Raw genomic sequence first — 16,220 nt, 5'->3', positions numbered from 1 at the left:
AAACTTCCATATGAACGACTGTACAATATGCTAGGCATGCAAAAGTTACTATGAATCTTTGCAGCAAGTTCAGTACAGTCCAGCTCAATACATCGAAAGATTAGTCAACCATGAACTGAAATTAGAGCAAATGCTAGAATTATTACAATTCAATTACAATTCATTCAAACGACACTAACGAACTGTTTGCTCATATACATTCATTTATAAAAAATATTTTTAAAAGTACATCACACAGAAAGTGTTTGCTTAGTAGTTTATCACAATGAACATAAAATCTGCTCAGCAAGATCAGCATTAAGTAGGGACCACTTATGGAACACATATGTCAACTGATAATTTCTTAAAAAAATAAGTCTTCCAAAAATGTTTGAAAATTTCCCTTTTTTAAAACATTTGTTTCCTATGATCAACGCTACTGAACTGCATGAGCTAGGACAGCTGGCTTTTAGATCAAAGGTAATTTGTTTAGCTGCTGTTGAAAACACTGGACAAGGCATTACCGTTACAAGTCAAAACAGTTAGTAAGAAAATAGCTTACAAAAATATTCTTCTTATAGCACTATTCAAGACATCAGTGGTTCAAATTCCAAATTTTACTATACATCATTTGATGTTACAAAGAGACATATTTATAACTCCTACTCAATAAAAATGAGGTTTAAACAGTGGGCAAAAAAATTAGTTAATTGTGGTTTTGGTAATGACCCATCTCATTATGTTGTTGCCTTTAAAAACAGCGCACATATACAACCTGAGGGTGGTTTCCAAACAGCTTAGAGCTGGTCTCTCTCTCTATATATATGTGTGTGTGTGTGTGTGTGTGTGTGTGTGTGTATAATCCTTACACATTAAAACCACAATCCCAATTCAGATGAGGACAACTTTGGAACAGAAATAAGGAGTATCAACAGACACATGTTCTTAATAAACATGTTAAATGATTAACGATCTTTTGAATTAAGTAGTAATTAAAAAACGCCTATTTCCTTAACTGCCAGTTGCCCCAAAATATTCTGGATCAAAAATATGTTAGACTGATTTTCCACATTTCCTATTTATTTATTTCCATTGCCTAAAATGGAGTTGTAGAATATCTGAAATACTACCCCCCCCCCCCAACAGTTTCTGTGGAACAAACACCATGGTTAAAAGTTCAAACATAAGGGCCATATAGCAACAAAACTTGCTCAGGTAAAGCAGGGATTTACAAGACTGGCATCTTGCGCCAACCAAGAAAAGGTTTTATTAATACAAAAAGGTGTCGCAATCAATTGCCACTGCACTTCAAAACTATGTTTGATTTTATATGCCATCATTTTATAATTGTCTAGAGCATTTAGCTTTTCTGTTAAAATTCTACATCAAAAATGTTTGCTAATCAACTAAACCAGACTTGGGTAATACAGTGCCCGCAGGTCATATCCAGCCCATAAAGAGACTTCCCTCCAGCCTGGGTAGTACCAAAGAAGTGCAAAGTTAAGTTTCAAAAACCTTTGGAACTACGATACCTACTGCTAAGTATTATATCAATACAACTTGATATTGAATATTAAACTCTGAAGGACTAACCCTGTACAAATAAAAGTGTACTGGGCAACAGTGTCCTGAATGAAGGAAGTTCAGAAGTGAACTCTTTGTTTCATGATATAGAAAAAATTTGGCAGAAAAGATTAAATGCATTTATTTTTGTATCTCCTACAGCATCAATTTATGCAGAAAAGTATGTCTGAGCTAGGCATACCACTGGAAAAATCAGACAAACACTTAAGAAGGCACTAGCTGTTTCTCACCAAACAAGAGCTTTAGATCTCGTACTTCTTCCTTTGGCTTTGTTTTCTTCAGGTGAGTGTGATGCATTTGCCTTATGAGTCTTCTTGTGATGGTCTAGGAAAGTCTTTTTGGCAAATGCTTTCCCACATTTATTGCATCTGTGCAGAGAAAAGTTTTTTGTGACTTTCACTTCAATGCCAACGTCGGCTCCTTCATACTTTTTACCTGGTGAATTAGAGGCGACATCTTGTTTTGAACCATTTTGTTTTCCTTCATCCCTCTGAGGGCCTCTTTTTGTCACCTTGTTCAGAACACAGTCAATGGGCTTTTTTATTGCTCTGATTTCTAAGCTTGCAGTTATTTTACCAAGGTAACGTGAAGACTTTTTATGTACTACCGTTATGTGTCTTATCACATCACGCTTTCGGCGTGTTTCATAAGTGCAGAGGGGACACCTGTAGAATTTAACATATATGTTATTCCCATCTGTGTGCAACTCAATGTGTTTTGTTAGATTCTGTCTAGAGGTAAACTGACGTTTACAGAGTTTACAGTAAAGCTTCTTGAAATCAAAGCCTGCTGAAAGTCTTGGTTTCCTGGGTTTTTTTGCACTACCCACAATAGACTGATTAGCAGACTTTGAGTTTTCTGAGCCCTGCTTAACTTTACTTTTCTGCGTGGATGGTGTATTCTTTCTCTCAATTGATGGTGTATTCTTTCTCTCCGTTGATGGTGTATTCTTTCTTTCAGTGGGTCCTGTGTTCTTCCTGTCGGCAGACGAAGCGCTCTTCCTGTCGGCAGACGAAGTGGTCTTCCTGTCGGCAGACGAAGCGCTCTTCCTCTCGGCAGACGAAGCGCTCTTCCTCTCGGCAGACGAAGCGCTCTTCCTCTCGGCAGACGAAGCGCTCTTCCTCTCGGCAGTCGAAGCGCTCTTCCTCTCGGCAGTCGAAGCGCTCTTCCTCTCGGCAGACGAAGCGCTCTTCCTTTCGGCAGACGAAGCGCTCTTCCTCTCGGCAGACGAAGCGCTCTTCCTCTCGGCAGACGAAGCGCTCTTCCTCTCGGCAGACGAAGCGCTCTTCCTCTCGGCAGACGAAGCGCTCTTCCTCTCGGCAGTCGAAGCGCTCTTCCTCTCGGCAGTCGAAGCGCTCTTCCTCTCGGCAGTCGAAGCGCTCTTCCTCTCGGCAGACGAAGCGCTCTTCCTCTCGGCAGACGAAGCGTTCTTCCTCTCGGCAGACGAAGCGTTCTTCCTCTCGGCAGACGAAGCGTTCTTCCTCTCGGCAGACGAAGCGTTCTTCCTCTCGGCAGACGAAGCGTTCTTCCTCTCGGCAGACGAAGCGTTCTTCCTCTCGGCAGACGAAGCGTTCTTTCTCTCATTTAAAGTATTTGCCCCCTTCGCATCATTTTGAACAGAAGTGAAAATGGGAGGCACAGATTCTGAAGAATCTGTTGGTTCAGTTTTAACTTTCACGTCTGTGTTAACAGTATTACTGGACTTTTTTTCTCTTTTAGTACTTTTTGTAGAAAGAGTTATCTTGTGAACAATTTGCATATGCCTTTTAAGCATTACTTGGGAGCTGTACTTTCTCTTGCACAATAGACATTTGCAGGCAGTTAAATTGTATTCTGCCTTTGAAGAAGACTTCTGTTTTGGAGACTTAAGTGATTTTTTAGAACTTGTATCCAAGGACAATGGTTGGCCAGGTTTTGTAGCTATAGCAGGAGTAATAGAATCCCTCCTCAATCCCCTATGGACTTCATCAAAATGCCGTCTTACATTGGCTTTTGTAGCAAAGGATTTAAAACATACAGGACAACTTCTGCCCAATGTTACAAGGACATTCTTATTGCGTCCCATTCCAGAAGTCTGATTTGGCTTTTTTTTAATTTCAATAAATTTCTTTAGTTCTTCCATCTTTTTTTGGTGCACTTTTCTAATGTGACGACGTACGCTGCGTCTGGAATGGAATTCTTTTTTACAGAGACAACAAATTAACTGATGACCACCAGAATTAGTGTTCTCACTTTCCGACTCAGGTTTCGAGGATGGGGATGGTTCTTCTGGAGTAGCTATTACCTTGCTAGCAGCAGCAGCAGGAGGAATCTCTACAGTTTCTGTTTCTGAAGGAGCTGGAACTGTTTTAGGTGGTTCTATGCTGGGCTCTGGCATTTCTGCAGGGGCTTGGACAGGAGTGACGTTCACTTCAATGTTCTCAGTAGCACAGTCAGCCATTGAAACATGTTGAAACACAGCATTTTTGTTTGTTTCTATAGGCTCCAGATGGATTATATAATCTTGCTTGTCCACTTTTGGATACATGGCTTCCAAGAGATCACTTATGGCTTGACTTTGTTTATCGTTTACATCAGGAGAGTCTGTAAGTATAAACAATGTTTAAATGACATAACTGTATGACTGTCATTCTCAGAAACAGACTTGTTTTAAAAACAAAACAAAACGATGATTCTCAAGAACCTTCATCAGCTGTTTTATTGTGCATGTATGTGCAGAGGACTACCAGCCCTCTGCAGGTTTTAAGACAATGTTAGAAGAACACTGAGAGAGACAACAGGGCCTCTTCCAGACCAACTGTTAGTTGGTTCCTCTATTCCTGGAGCAGAGTCCATCAGCAGCCGCCCAGCCTCTACCTGGCAGAAGGAGAGGGAGACACACTGAGGCCCTTCATTGGTCTCCAACCAAGATTAAATATATTTAATTGCATTTGCTTATATCCATGCCCTTAGGTGGATCCAATCATCCTCCAAAAAGCCTTCCTCCAGTCTACAGAGACTTCATCCAATGAAAATGGCTCTTCCTCTACCAGAAAAGGCTCCTAATACTTTGTCCCCTCCCTCCACCACTGTCTAATTTTCCCCAAAGAATTTAGACAATTAAACTACCACCAACCAGGTTCTTTTTCAGTATCGATATATATTATCACCAAGAAAATACAAGCATGCACAGATACTGTAGTCTAGATTTAAAACATTTAAGGTATTTTACAAATGTTTTCAAATAGCCCTAGAAATCAGAGATCTGGAAGAAACAATTAAAACCCACTGTGAAAGCAGAACATAAATGGCAGTACAGATAACATAATATTATTTAATGAATGAGACAACTCCATTTCTGGAACGTAGGAAGCTGACCTAGTTTAATTTTTTAAAAAACCTTAACGTTTACCAGCGTTTGCTCTGTAAGGCCCAAACTTACTGTCATCCATCCGGAGACTTGGAGGACAATAGAACTTTTTATGAGTTATTAAATTTGGTAGTCCTCTGAAGAGACTGCGGCACAATTTACATTCAAATATGGTATCCACATCTTTCAACAGAATATGTTTAAGCTGCTTAGTTCCTGAAAGAAAAACACACACAAAAGGCAGATTTAATAATAGGCACATTGAAAACATACTCCTTTAAATCTCATTGATGCAGTGGTAGAGTTAAAGATGTGCTTAAATCTTTCTTTCTGAAATCAATGTTTTTGTATTTTGGCATAACATAGATGATAGTTTGTAACATTAGTTAGTAACTATAGGCCGAGTTATAAATTAAGGGATCAATAAATTATTGGCTATTAACAACATCCTTTAGACCAGTCTTGTCCAAATTCAGAGGAGTCACTATAACTTGTAATGAAACTGAAAAGCCATATGTTTGTATACTATGAGTTTAACAGGCAATAATAAGAAAAAAATATGCATTTGTTGTTGACTGCCCAATAGAAATTGGATTAAGACATTCGACTACATGAACTGGCACCTCTAGGGAGTAGCTGTCCACTCCCCACTACTCACATGATTAAGACATCTCATAAAAAGATAATCCTCACTCAGCAGCTTTGAATTTATGAACCAGGGATGTATCACAAAGTTGTATGTACAAGACATTCCCCTCAAAGAGGGTGGGCAAAATGCTTCCAACAGTCTCACAAATTTTGGCTCAACGTCAGAGCTACACCGTAATTCACTCTCAGCTGTAGCCAGTTCTAGATGTGTGCACGCTCACCTCTGGCACATGTCGCTTATTAGAGTAGGGAGGTACTTAGTTTTCTCTATGCCATCATAAGCATTTATGCCCTTGCACACAAATTTACAATACCAAATAACTTACATAAATCAACACCTAGCCACACCATACTTTATAAGTGACACTTGCTAGAACGTCTTTTATCTATATATTTAGAAAATATTAACCGTATTTTTCGCTCCATAAGACGCATCTGACCATAAGACGCACCTAGTTTTTAGAGGAAGGAAAACAAGAAAAAAATATTCTGCCAAATAAAGACCCCCGTCTGGTTTCCAGGGAGTCCCTAGAAGCCGGGCAGGGGTCTTTAAACTTTTACCTCCCCCCCTTCCCGGCCCGAGGCTCAGCTGTTGGGCAGGGACCCGCCTGGAAGCCACTTGAAAGTGCTCTGCGCTGCCTGGGATGGAAACTGAGCCTCGGGACCTGGAAGCGCTTGGGGGAGGTCATCCCAGGCAGCGCAGAGTAGTTTAAAGACCCCCTCCCGCCCGGCTTCTAGGGACTCCCTGGAAGCCTGGGGGGGGGGGTCCCCGCCCAACAGCTGAGCCTCGGGACCGGGAAGCGCGGGGGGGGGGAGGTTAAACTACAGGTGGGGGTGATTGGGTGTTGCAGAGAAAGGAGCCTCTTCTTCTTCTCTGGGCCCCATCTTCTTCTCTGCAGAACCCCCCCCCCGGCCCCACCCACTGGCTGGGGCAGGAGGGCTTGGAGGCCTCTCCCTTCCCACTTGCACCTAGATATGTGCAAGAGTGGCATAATGGGGAAGGGGCCGTGGTTCAGTGGCAGAGACTCTGCTTGGCATGCAGAAGGCCCCAGGTTCAATCTCCGGCATATCCAGTTAAAGAGCCCAGGAAGGTAGGTGATGTGAAAGACCCCCTGCCTGAGACCCTGGAGAGCTGCTGCAAGTCTGAGTAGACAATACTGAATTGGATGGACCAAGGGGGGGGGGGTCTGATTCATTAAAAAGCAGCTTCATGTGTTCCTGTGTATTTTAGAGGGGGCTGTGAGCTCAGTGGCAGAGCCTCTGCTCAGCATGCAGGAGGTCCCAAGTTCAATCCCCAGCAGCATCTCCAGTTAAAGGGACCGGGCAGGTAGGTGATGGGAAAGACCCTTTTTGCCTGAGACCCTGAAGAGCCATGGGGAGGGGGCTGTGAGCTCAGTGGCAGAGCCTCTGCTCAGCATGCAGGAGGTCCCAGGTTCAATCCCCAGCGGCATCTCCAGTTAAAGGGACCGGGCAGGTAGGCAATGTGAAAGATCTCAGCCTGAGACCCTGGAGAGCCATGGGGAGGGGGCTGTGAGCTCAGTGGTGGAGCCTCTGCTGGGCATGCAGGAGGTCCCAGGTTCAATCCCCAGTGGCATCTCCAGTTAAAGGCACTAGGCAAGTAGGTGATCTGAAAGACCCTTTTCTGCCTGGGACCCTGGAGAGCCGCTGCCGGTCTGAGTAGACAGTACTGACTTTGATGGACCGAGGGGGGGGGTCTGGTTCAGCATAAGGCAGCTTCACGAGGAGGGGCCCATGGCTCAGTGGCAGAGCCTCTGCTTGGGCATAGCAGGAGGCCCCCGGTTCAGTTCCTATGGGGCGCCTCCGCTCCCACCCGCCCCTGGCTTAGGCGAGCCCGGCGCTGCCCAGCCTCCGCCTCCCCCACAACTCGCTGCACGGAGGCCGGGCGGGGCGGGCGGAGAACGAGGCCGGATGCCACCTTTGCCCATGGGGGAGGGGTATGGTGGGGGAGGGGAAGGCGGGGCGGGGGGAGGGGAGGGGAGCCCCTTCTGAGGAGACCCTCCTTCCTTCCCACCCGGCGAAGGAAGCCAGGCTGCGGGTCCGCTTACCTCCGGCGCCGGCCGCCCAGGAGCACAGCAGCAGCAGGAGCCGCCCCAGCACCACCATCTTCGACCCCTGGCCCAGGTTTCCTTCCTGTGAGGACTCCCAGGAACGGGGGCGGTGGGGGCTTAAACCTCCCCCCCGCGCGCTTCCCGGTCCTGAAGCACCCCTGCCCTGCCCAACAGCTGAGCGAAGGCGGCGTCTCCCCCTCAGGCCTACCCCACCCCACCCCCCTTTCTTCCCTCTCCCACTTCCCCCTCGGCGATCCCCACTGCACGGAGGCCAGGCGAGCGGAAGGGAAGGAGGGAGGGCCTGGCGGATCGTCCCGGCAGCGGGATCCAGCCTTGCTCTCACCCCGCCCTGCCCGGCCTCCGTGCAGCGAGTGGGGGGGGAGGCGGAGGCCAGGCAGCGCCGGGCTCACCTGGGCCGGGGCGGGTGGGAGCGGAGGTGCCCCACGGGGACTGAACCGGGGGCCTCCTGCTATGCCCAAGCAGAGGCTCTGCCACTGAGCCACGGGCCCCTCCTCGTGAAGCTGAACCAGACCCCCCCCCTCGGTCCATCAAAGTCAGTACTGTCTACTCAGTACTGTTGTCCCGAGGCTCAGGAACGGGAAGCGTGAGGGGGGTGGGGGAGGTTAAACTAGGCAGGCAGCGCAGAGCAATTTAAGTACCCCGCCTCCCAGCTGGACGCTGGGGCGGGGAACGCCGGCTTGCGTTCCGGCGCGCCCAGCCAGCTGGCGGGAGGGGTGGGGGTCCGCACATTCGCTCCATAAGACGCACCGACATTTCCCCTCACTTTTGAGGAGGAAAAAAGTGCGTCTTATGGAGCGAAAAATACGGTATCTTTCTACCCAAAACTGAAGCTCTAGATGCTACAGAGGTTTTTTGTTTTTTATTTTAACAACAATAAAGATATGGTCATACTGCTTCTTCCATGAAACCATGTCAGTTTGGAAATTAATCTGATACTTTCGTACATATTCTAATACTACAACTTTCTAAAAATGTACCCGTTATTTCTTACAGATAATCAATACAATAGGCAGATTATTATTTTGGCAAAAATGTACAAACTAAAATGCTGGTTTAGTGAAAAGTCAGTTAATTTAATTGCTACTGTCTTGCATTAAACTAAGTTTTGTAAACAGTCAACTGAACTTTGTGAAATAAAAATGCAGAACTCATATTTCAGATTTTATCGTTTGAAATACAGTATTACGTTAAGACTACTATTTCATTCAAGAGTGACATAAGACCCTACACTACATACACAGTTTTCACAGGTAAATATAACAATTTATGATGGTTCATACTAAATGGACAATATCATCAGATATTGCAGTCCTCTACAGCACATGTACACTAATATAAAAACTGCAAGGTGACAATCTCATTACTTTAGGACAGTCCTCAACAACATGCTTGGAAGAATTTCCTCCATTCTTCATTCCTTTAACCAGCACTATTTGCTGCTTGCATTTATCAATTACTTGCAAAGTTGTCAGCCCAAATTCTATTTACTTTAAAGACAATCAGGCAACAGCAATACATAAGCTTCAGAATTCTTGTACAATATCTTGTATTATCACTTCTCTTATTTCAGTCAGCTGAACAAAAATCTACTTGCTTGACTAAATTATTGCTACGACTATTTGACATATATTAGTTCCAGTATACTGAGTACTGTGCAGAACACAGACAGTATGTTCTTCACAGTGCCTTCTATAGGTAAGAAGACATTCAAATGATAATAGATTTACAACACAGATACTACCTGGAAAGTATGCTTGGAAATAGCTAAATAAACAGGGTATAGGATCGAAGAAAAGGTGCAACAGAAAAAATCAGGCTAAGTTAGTTCAGAAAATACTCTGCTAAAGAAGCAAGTTTTCAAGAGAAAGCGAAAATGGCTCGACATCAAGGGGGAAAGTGTAAGAAGCAAAATAAACAAGAATCATCTGCAGTACAAAGAAGCACCAGCTATAGATGACCTTAAATAGAATATAGATAATGTGATGTGGTACATAGTCTGGAAGACTAATAAAAGGTTTTAAAAACATAAACCTTCTTGCATATTTCAAAATGAAGTAAAGCTTTTTGCTAAAAACAACTTAAAACTGGAACTGAGAATCACCTTATAACCACCACTTTCCAAGCTCAGTTTCACTCTGAACAAGCAGAAACCTTTGAGACTCACAGGGGAAGGGGAATTCCATCCTTTTTTTCCCGCTCACTCAGCCACACTCTGAATAGCCGACTCACAGTGCTGCCGCTCTGCTCGCCTGACTCCTGCAGTGGCAGCTCCTGCTCCTCTTCCTCTGCCCTTGTCCTCCTCACCAGCCTGCAGTACTGGGTGAGGCGGCTTCCACTTCTCCTCACCCACCCTCTTGCCTGCAGCAAAATGGCAGTCAAGTTCTTGTGATGTCACATTCCGAGTTCTCAGTGCTCCTCTAAATACCTTAATTCTTTTTTTAAAAGAATTAAATATTTTCCTGCAAACTTGAGGAGGGGGTCTCCCAGATTTGTAGAAAAATATCCTCTATCTGTACCTGGCTCCAATCACTGTTGGTTTGTTTAATCCACACAGGGGACAATTTCAGAATTAGATACATGATTGTTCTGCTGTACAGTAACAGGGTAGACATATGCTAAGGTGTCTGTGGAGTGGGAATACTAGTCACTTGAATCCTGGAAGACTTTGGATTAAGTTAATAGTTCACAACAAGACTCTTTTCTATAAACCCAAGTGACACGTATTCAACCACCTATGATTTAAGCTAAACTAACTAAGATTTTCTGAGGTCTAGTCTGAAACTGTAAATCATTGCTCAGGATATTCATTGCTAAATCCAAGGATCTAGGAACCTAAAACACAATAGGCTGCACTGATGCAGAACAGTTTCATAGAACACACTACCTTGAAAGGCTTAAGATGGGGTACGCAACCTTTTGGGCCTGAGTGCCACAAAACTCGCAATGCCTACCTGAGAAGATACTGGTGTGCTGGCAAGCAAAAAGGAGGGGGAAAGATTAGGGTTGTATTGGCCACAAACCTTTGCTACACGCATCACTTTGATACAAGCTTCCCTAATTTTTGAGCCATAAGATACAACGAAGAGAGAGTTTCTTTCACAGTCCCTTGTGTCACACACAATCTACTCCTGAAGGTCTGATATACCATTTTATATTGCATGAGGGGCTACAGCACTTTCAGTTAGCTTGGGAAAGTAGTATATCAGTATCTCAAACTGATAATTGTAACTGTTCCATAGTCAATCTCTTTCTTCCCAGCACTGCATGTTTGTGTGCTGTGGCATCAAATCGCTTCTGACTCAAGGCGGGATGGACAGAAGGCTGTCTTGCCCCTGAAAGGAAATACCGCCACTCAGCTGAGCCCATGGGAGGGAGGGCTGCACCAGCATCCAATCACCTTTTAGAGGGGGGATGGAGTGTTTGAGGGAAGCCCAGCAGGAGTTAGTTCAGGCCTGCCTGAACTAGTTAGTTCAGGTCTTAGTTCAGGAGTAAGTTCAGGCCTGCCTCAGTCAGAATCCAGATAGGTCTGCCTTAGTAAAAGAGCAGACAGTTTGAAGGGTAGCTCTGCCTGGTAGTGTGGCAGAATGGTTCTGGGAGAGAATAGTATCTAGTTGTTAGGCCTGTCTCTGGCAATGAGCAGCCCTTGTACCATTTAGCCTGACTCTTGGTAAAAGGCAGGCTGATGTGGGCAGAATCCTGTGTATGTGAGAGGATCAAACCTAGTGGCTAGTCAGTAAGATCCTGTTTGTACCTGTTCCTCACAAAACTCACCCTTGCCTATAAACCTACAGATCCACAACTGCTGACATAAACCAACATATCTGATCATTGTTATGTACAGAAAAGACCAAATTAACACTGTCCAAAAACAAATAACTTCCAGTGTCACCTGCACAAAACCCTTAAATGTTAAGGTGCTTTTCAGAATGTAAGAAGCCCTATAAGACTGTAAATGCCACAAAGCAGAAATCCAACATTTCTCAGCACAATACATACAAAACGAAATAACAAAACAATCCTACACACATTAAACTTTGGAAATCCTCTAAAAGATATGGGAACAGTCACTAGCTTAGATGGCTTCAAAATAAAGTAGCTAAATGAACAAAGTACAGATTCACCAGTAACTTTTTGCAATATAATTGAAATGGAACTTCCAAATTCGGAGACAGTATATATTTGTCTGGGCAGTGTCTAGCAATGGTGGCTGCTGGTACCAAAATGGTGGAGTAGACTGATCTTCCTCAGATCCAAGTAATGAATATTGAAGTATTTTAACACTCTTACATTGCTATGAAGCAAGCCGAAACATTTACAAAGAAGTTACTCATACCTGAACGAAAACACTCAATAATTTGTTGAATGCCAGATTTTGATGTTTGAAGAGGTGGCTGCAATAAAGGTGGATCCCCGGCCTCCAGCATATGCACTGTAAGACAGTTACAATAAACAGTAAAACACTACTTACACTAGATTTGCATATTCATTAAATAATGTTAGGCATTTTTGAAGTATATACTTATTTATAAGTGACTCCTATTTAAAAACATCTACCGTATATACTCGCATATAAGCCGAGTTTTTCAGCCCAAAAAAGGGCTGAAAAAGCCGGCCTCGGCTTATACGCGGGTCAATACGGTAGGGTAGGGTAGAGGAGGAGGGAGGGGGAACTTACCGCCGCCACCATTGCCGCCGGGCCTGTGCGGATCCCCCCGGCCAGGAGCGCCCTGGAGGGGCCTCCTGCGGCCGCTGCAGGGCCATGCCGCCACCCCCGCCAGGCGCACACGGTTCCCCCCGGCCTAGGAGGGCCTCCTGCGGCTGCTGCAGGGCTGCGCCGCCGCCCCTGCCGGGCGCGCGCGGTTCCCCCCGGCCAGGACTGGCCTGGGAGGGCCTCCTGCGGCTGCTGCAGGGCTGCGCCGCCGCCCCTGCCGGGCGCACGCAGTTCCCCCCGGCCAGGACCGGCCTGGGAAGGCCTCCTACGGCTGCTGCAGGGCTGCACCGCCGCTCCTGCCGGGCGCGCGCGGTTCCCCCCAGCCAGGACTGGCCTGGGAGGGCCTCCTGCGGCTGCTGGAGAGCTGCACCGCCGCCGCCACCAGGCGTGCGTGGCTCCCCCCGGCCAGGAGCGCCCGGGGGGGGGGCTCCTGGGCTGCGGGGGGGCCCCCGCCGCTGCCTCGCTGGGCCTGGAGCGGCCTAGGAGCGGCCTGCGGGGCCTCTTGGGCCGCGGGGGGGGGGGGGCGCCGCCTGCCTGCGCACCAGGTAAGCCTGCTGGGGGGGGAGGGGTTATAAGCCGACCCTTGGCTTATACGTGGGTGCCTAATTTTTCCCCATTTTTGGGGAGAAATTAGGCACCTTGGCTTATACGTGGGTTGGCTTATACACGGGTATATACGGTATGTACCTCTGTACTGAAGTTAAGAAGTCACCAAATAACTATTTGACCCCTATCTCTAGAAAAATATAGAGTGTGGTAGCGATCCTTTTTGTGCTTTTCTGAAATAGATATCATTTTCATGGGATAGTTCTAGGGTGTCCAGGATACACAATTTACCACTGTCAAAATACAGACGTGTGTATTCAGGTAGTTTCAAAACATTAATCATTAGATTGCTGCAAAAACCTCAAAAGATTCAATTTTCTTAAAACTATCATTAACAGAGTTTGTATAGAAAGAACATGTCAGAATGACTAGACTGAGAGATCCATGTGATGCAAGATTATGTCAGCATGCCCCCCACAAGTTCCAATAATATGAAAATATCCTTGCAAGAAAACACGTCAAGTTTTCAGCTATACGTTATTTTAGAAGTCTCAAATGACTGTTCAAAATATACATGTTTTTTTTTGCAACACATGAACTTTATACACATACCATTTACTTGGAAATGTCTCACTGTGTTCAAAAAGGACCAACTCAAGAAGGATTGCTTGAACAAATTATACAGCTTTCCTATGTGCACTTACTTTTGCGTATGTCCCTATTGCTGTAGCTTCTCTACTGGCTCAAAGCACATGCTTCCTAACATTTTATGTTTTTTGTTCTTTTAAAAAGGTTCTTAAGATGTCTTTTCTTCTTCTCTTCCCTCTTAATTATTCAGCTTTCACTTCACTGTTTATAAACCATGCATACATGTATTATCGTATATTAGCATCATCGTCATATGTGGAATTATACCCTCTAAGTTCACTGAAGTCAATAGAGCAGTGGTTCTCAACCTTTTTCGAGTCGCGACCCCCTTTTACAATTGCCAAGTAACCTGCGACCCTCGTCACATTTGCATAAACTTGCATAAATTTGCATAAATGACATTTTCAATAGGATAAAGAAAACACATTTGTTTTTTTGGCAGCCCAGGGTATCCATATATATAATTACTTTCAATTTTAAAGTTTAAAACAAGCAAGCAAACGGTACTACCACCTGTTGCGCAGCAGCTGTGACTGTGTGGCACGGCAACCTTTCCTGGCAAGGAGGAAAGAGTGCCTCTGAGCATGCACTGCGTTCCTTGTCCTCCCCTCTCTCCCCAAAAACTCTTCCAAGAAGGCCGGGGCTCTCGCGAGGAAACCCCCTCTCTTGTGACTGGGACACTGCTTGTGCACAGAACTGCAGTTATCCCTCAAAGCGGAGCTCCGTTTAATCACGTCACGAGAGAGAAGGGCCAGGAAAGCACCGAGGGCCGCTTATCCTGCTCTGACTTTTCGTGCCTTTTTCTCCCCTCCGCCAGTCACCGCTCCTTCTGCGCCTCACCGAACCTGCGCGCTTGAGGGGGAAATCCCGAACTGCGCATGCACCTCGACTCTCTCCCCCTTGGCCTTGCCAGAGCGGAGCTGATGACTCAGGGCAGAAAAGCGAAGCCACACTACAGACATGCGCATTTGGATTCCAGACTGAAGCTCCCGCCCCAACCGAGCGTGGCTAAAAGTAAAAACAACATGGATGTAGCGGTTTCAAGGGGGACCGCCCTCTTCTCCTCCGAGACCTGAACTGGCCAAGCCAGGGAAGCTTCCTCGGCCTCCCACACATCCTGCCGCATCATCCGCCCGGTGCAGGTGTGACCACGCCCAGAGCTGGCCCGCCTGTCTCTCAGCTGGGCAGCAGGGCTACAGCTGGTGTGCAGCGGCACGCTGCCGCATCTCTGCAGCCCGGCTCCTTCTGGCTGTCAGTCGGCCAGTTCCTCACCTCTCTGCTTGGGGTCTTCCCTGCCCTCGCGGATGGATCAGGGTTACAGGGCGTCTGGGTTAGTCCTGGACAGCCCGGAATGGGGGCTGTCTCAGGACAGTGGCGGCGACCCCCCAGAAAACGCTTCGCGACCCCCTTGGGGGTCCCGACCCCCAGGTTGAGAACCACTGCAATAGAGGGATGTAACTCTGCTTAGGATGGCACTATAAAGCACACACTTATTAACATGTTCCTTTCTTTCATATCCTTTAGGCCAGAAGCTATTTCTGGCAGACATGTGCGCCTATCACTATAATGTTTTATAGTGCAAACTATAAAAGGAAGGAAACAAAAGGAAAAATGGTTTTGTGCAGCTTAAAGAGCTGTGTCACAGTTTCTAAAAATGTCACAGATTTTGTTTCTTTCCCCCTTCCCCCACCCTTTGTTCAGTGCACAGGAAGGCCCCTCAAGCTTAGGAGTTACTGTACAAGCCCAGAAGAACTTATCTTTCTGAAATAATTGTAACAGTTCATACATTTTTATCCATCTATTTTAAAATACTTAAGAAACAACTTTGTATTTGAAGTCGTCCTAATTCCACTACTACTGCACTATTTTGATTCTGTTCCTAAAAACCACCCATAACACAAAAAAATTTTTTTTAAGGAAGGTATAGCACTAGTGTAGTAATATTACCTGGTTCACAGCATCCATGGTGATGGTGGTCTGTCTGGCAACACTTGTCCCTTAGAGGCATTTTCTACATCAACGACCTACTTTCCTTCTACATCAAGCAGCTCTTTTCTGCTAAAATAAGCAAACCCTCAATCATTTTTAAGAGAATAAAAGATGTTATAGTATTTAACACCTCTATTAAGTCACTGATTTGAAAATCAATAATGAATATTTAACCCAGCAGACCCCTGGCTGCGTAGATCCCTGTGGGAAAGTTGGGAGGGGGATTCAAAATCAATAAAATGACAGAACCCTTGTGGCTTGGTAAACAAATGTGAAATTGCTTCAAACAGGAAAACAATATTCAAGGTAACAAACATGTAACATAAACACAACAACTTTACACCTAGAAATAAAACTAAATCATAATGACTATGAACATAGCACAACTGAAGGAGACGGGATATTCAGTGCTCTTCCGGAAGGGCACTCAGAAAAATAGCAAATAACAAACAGCACCCAGTAATATAAAGAAGGCGGGGGAGTCCAAAATGTTAACTACAAGTGCAGGGTTGCTTCTTCCCCATCTGCTCTTCCATGGCTCTTTCTGAAGATCTTTCTCCGTCTTGGGCCAGTAAAGAAATTATCAAATCTCTCAGTCATGCTCTGGGCCTTCCCTTTCCTGCTGCAGGCCAGACTGACTCGGGGAAAAGAGTTTTAAACCATATCTTGAACCACA

The 16,220-nt window shown here is 45.5% G+C and overlaps 1 protein-coding gene across 1 annotated transcript; it reads right to left on the bottom strand.

The window, feature by feature from the left end:
* Positions 1 to 1,702: 1,702 nt before the first annotated feature.
* ZNF800 (zinc finger protein 800) lies at positions 1,703 to 15,613 on the bottom strand. Its single transcript, XM_056847072.1, has 5 exons — positions 15,503 to 15,613; positions 11,984 to 12,079; positions 4,985 to 5,128; positions 2,745 to 4,146; positions 1,703 to 2,516 (listed from the first exon to the last, which is right to left on the bottom strand). Exons 1-5 carry the CDS (start codon positions 15,561 to 15,563, stop codon positions 1,790 to 1,792), a joined length of 2,430 nt encoding a protein of 809 aa, XP_056703050.1. The 5' UTR covers positions 15,564 to 15,613; the 3' UTR covers positions 1,703 to 1,789.
* Between the last annotated feature and the right edge of the window lie 607 nt (positions 15,614 to 16,220).

This window comes from Euleptes europaea, chromosome 3 (genome assembly GCF_029931775.1).
Source record: "Euleptes europaea isolate rEulEur1 chromosome 3, rEulEur1.hap1, whole genome shotgun sequence".
In the NCBI taxonomy this organism is placed as follows: domain Eukaryota; kingdom Metazoa; phylum Chordata; class Lepidosauria; order Squamata; family Sphaerodactylidae; genus Euleptes; species Euleptes europaea.
Note: the sequence above shows the minus strand (reverse complement) of the source record. Positions and strands in the feature narration are given on the sequence as shown.

Bases quoted from the DNA above. Each gene is read 5' to 3' on its own strand.
- ZNF800 (XM_056847072.1), bottom strand. From the start codon at position 15,563: ATGCCTCTAAGGGACAAGTGTTGCCAGACAGACCACCATCACCATGGA. The intron at 4,147-4,984 runs GTAAGTTTGGGC...TTATACTTACAG, and splicing joins AAGTCTCCGGATGGATGACA to ACTCTCCTGATGTAAACGAT. The intron at 2,517-2,744 runs GTCTGCCGAGAG...ACCCACTGAAAG, and splicing joins GCCGAAAGGAAGAGCGCTTC to AAAGAATACACCATCAACGG.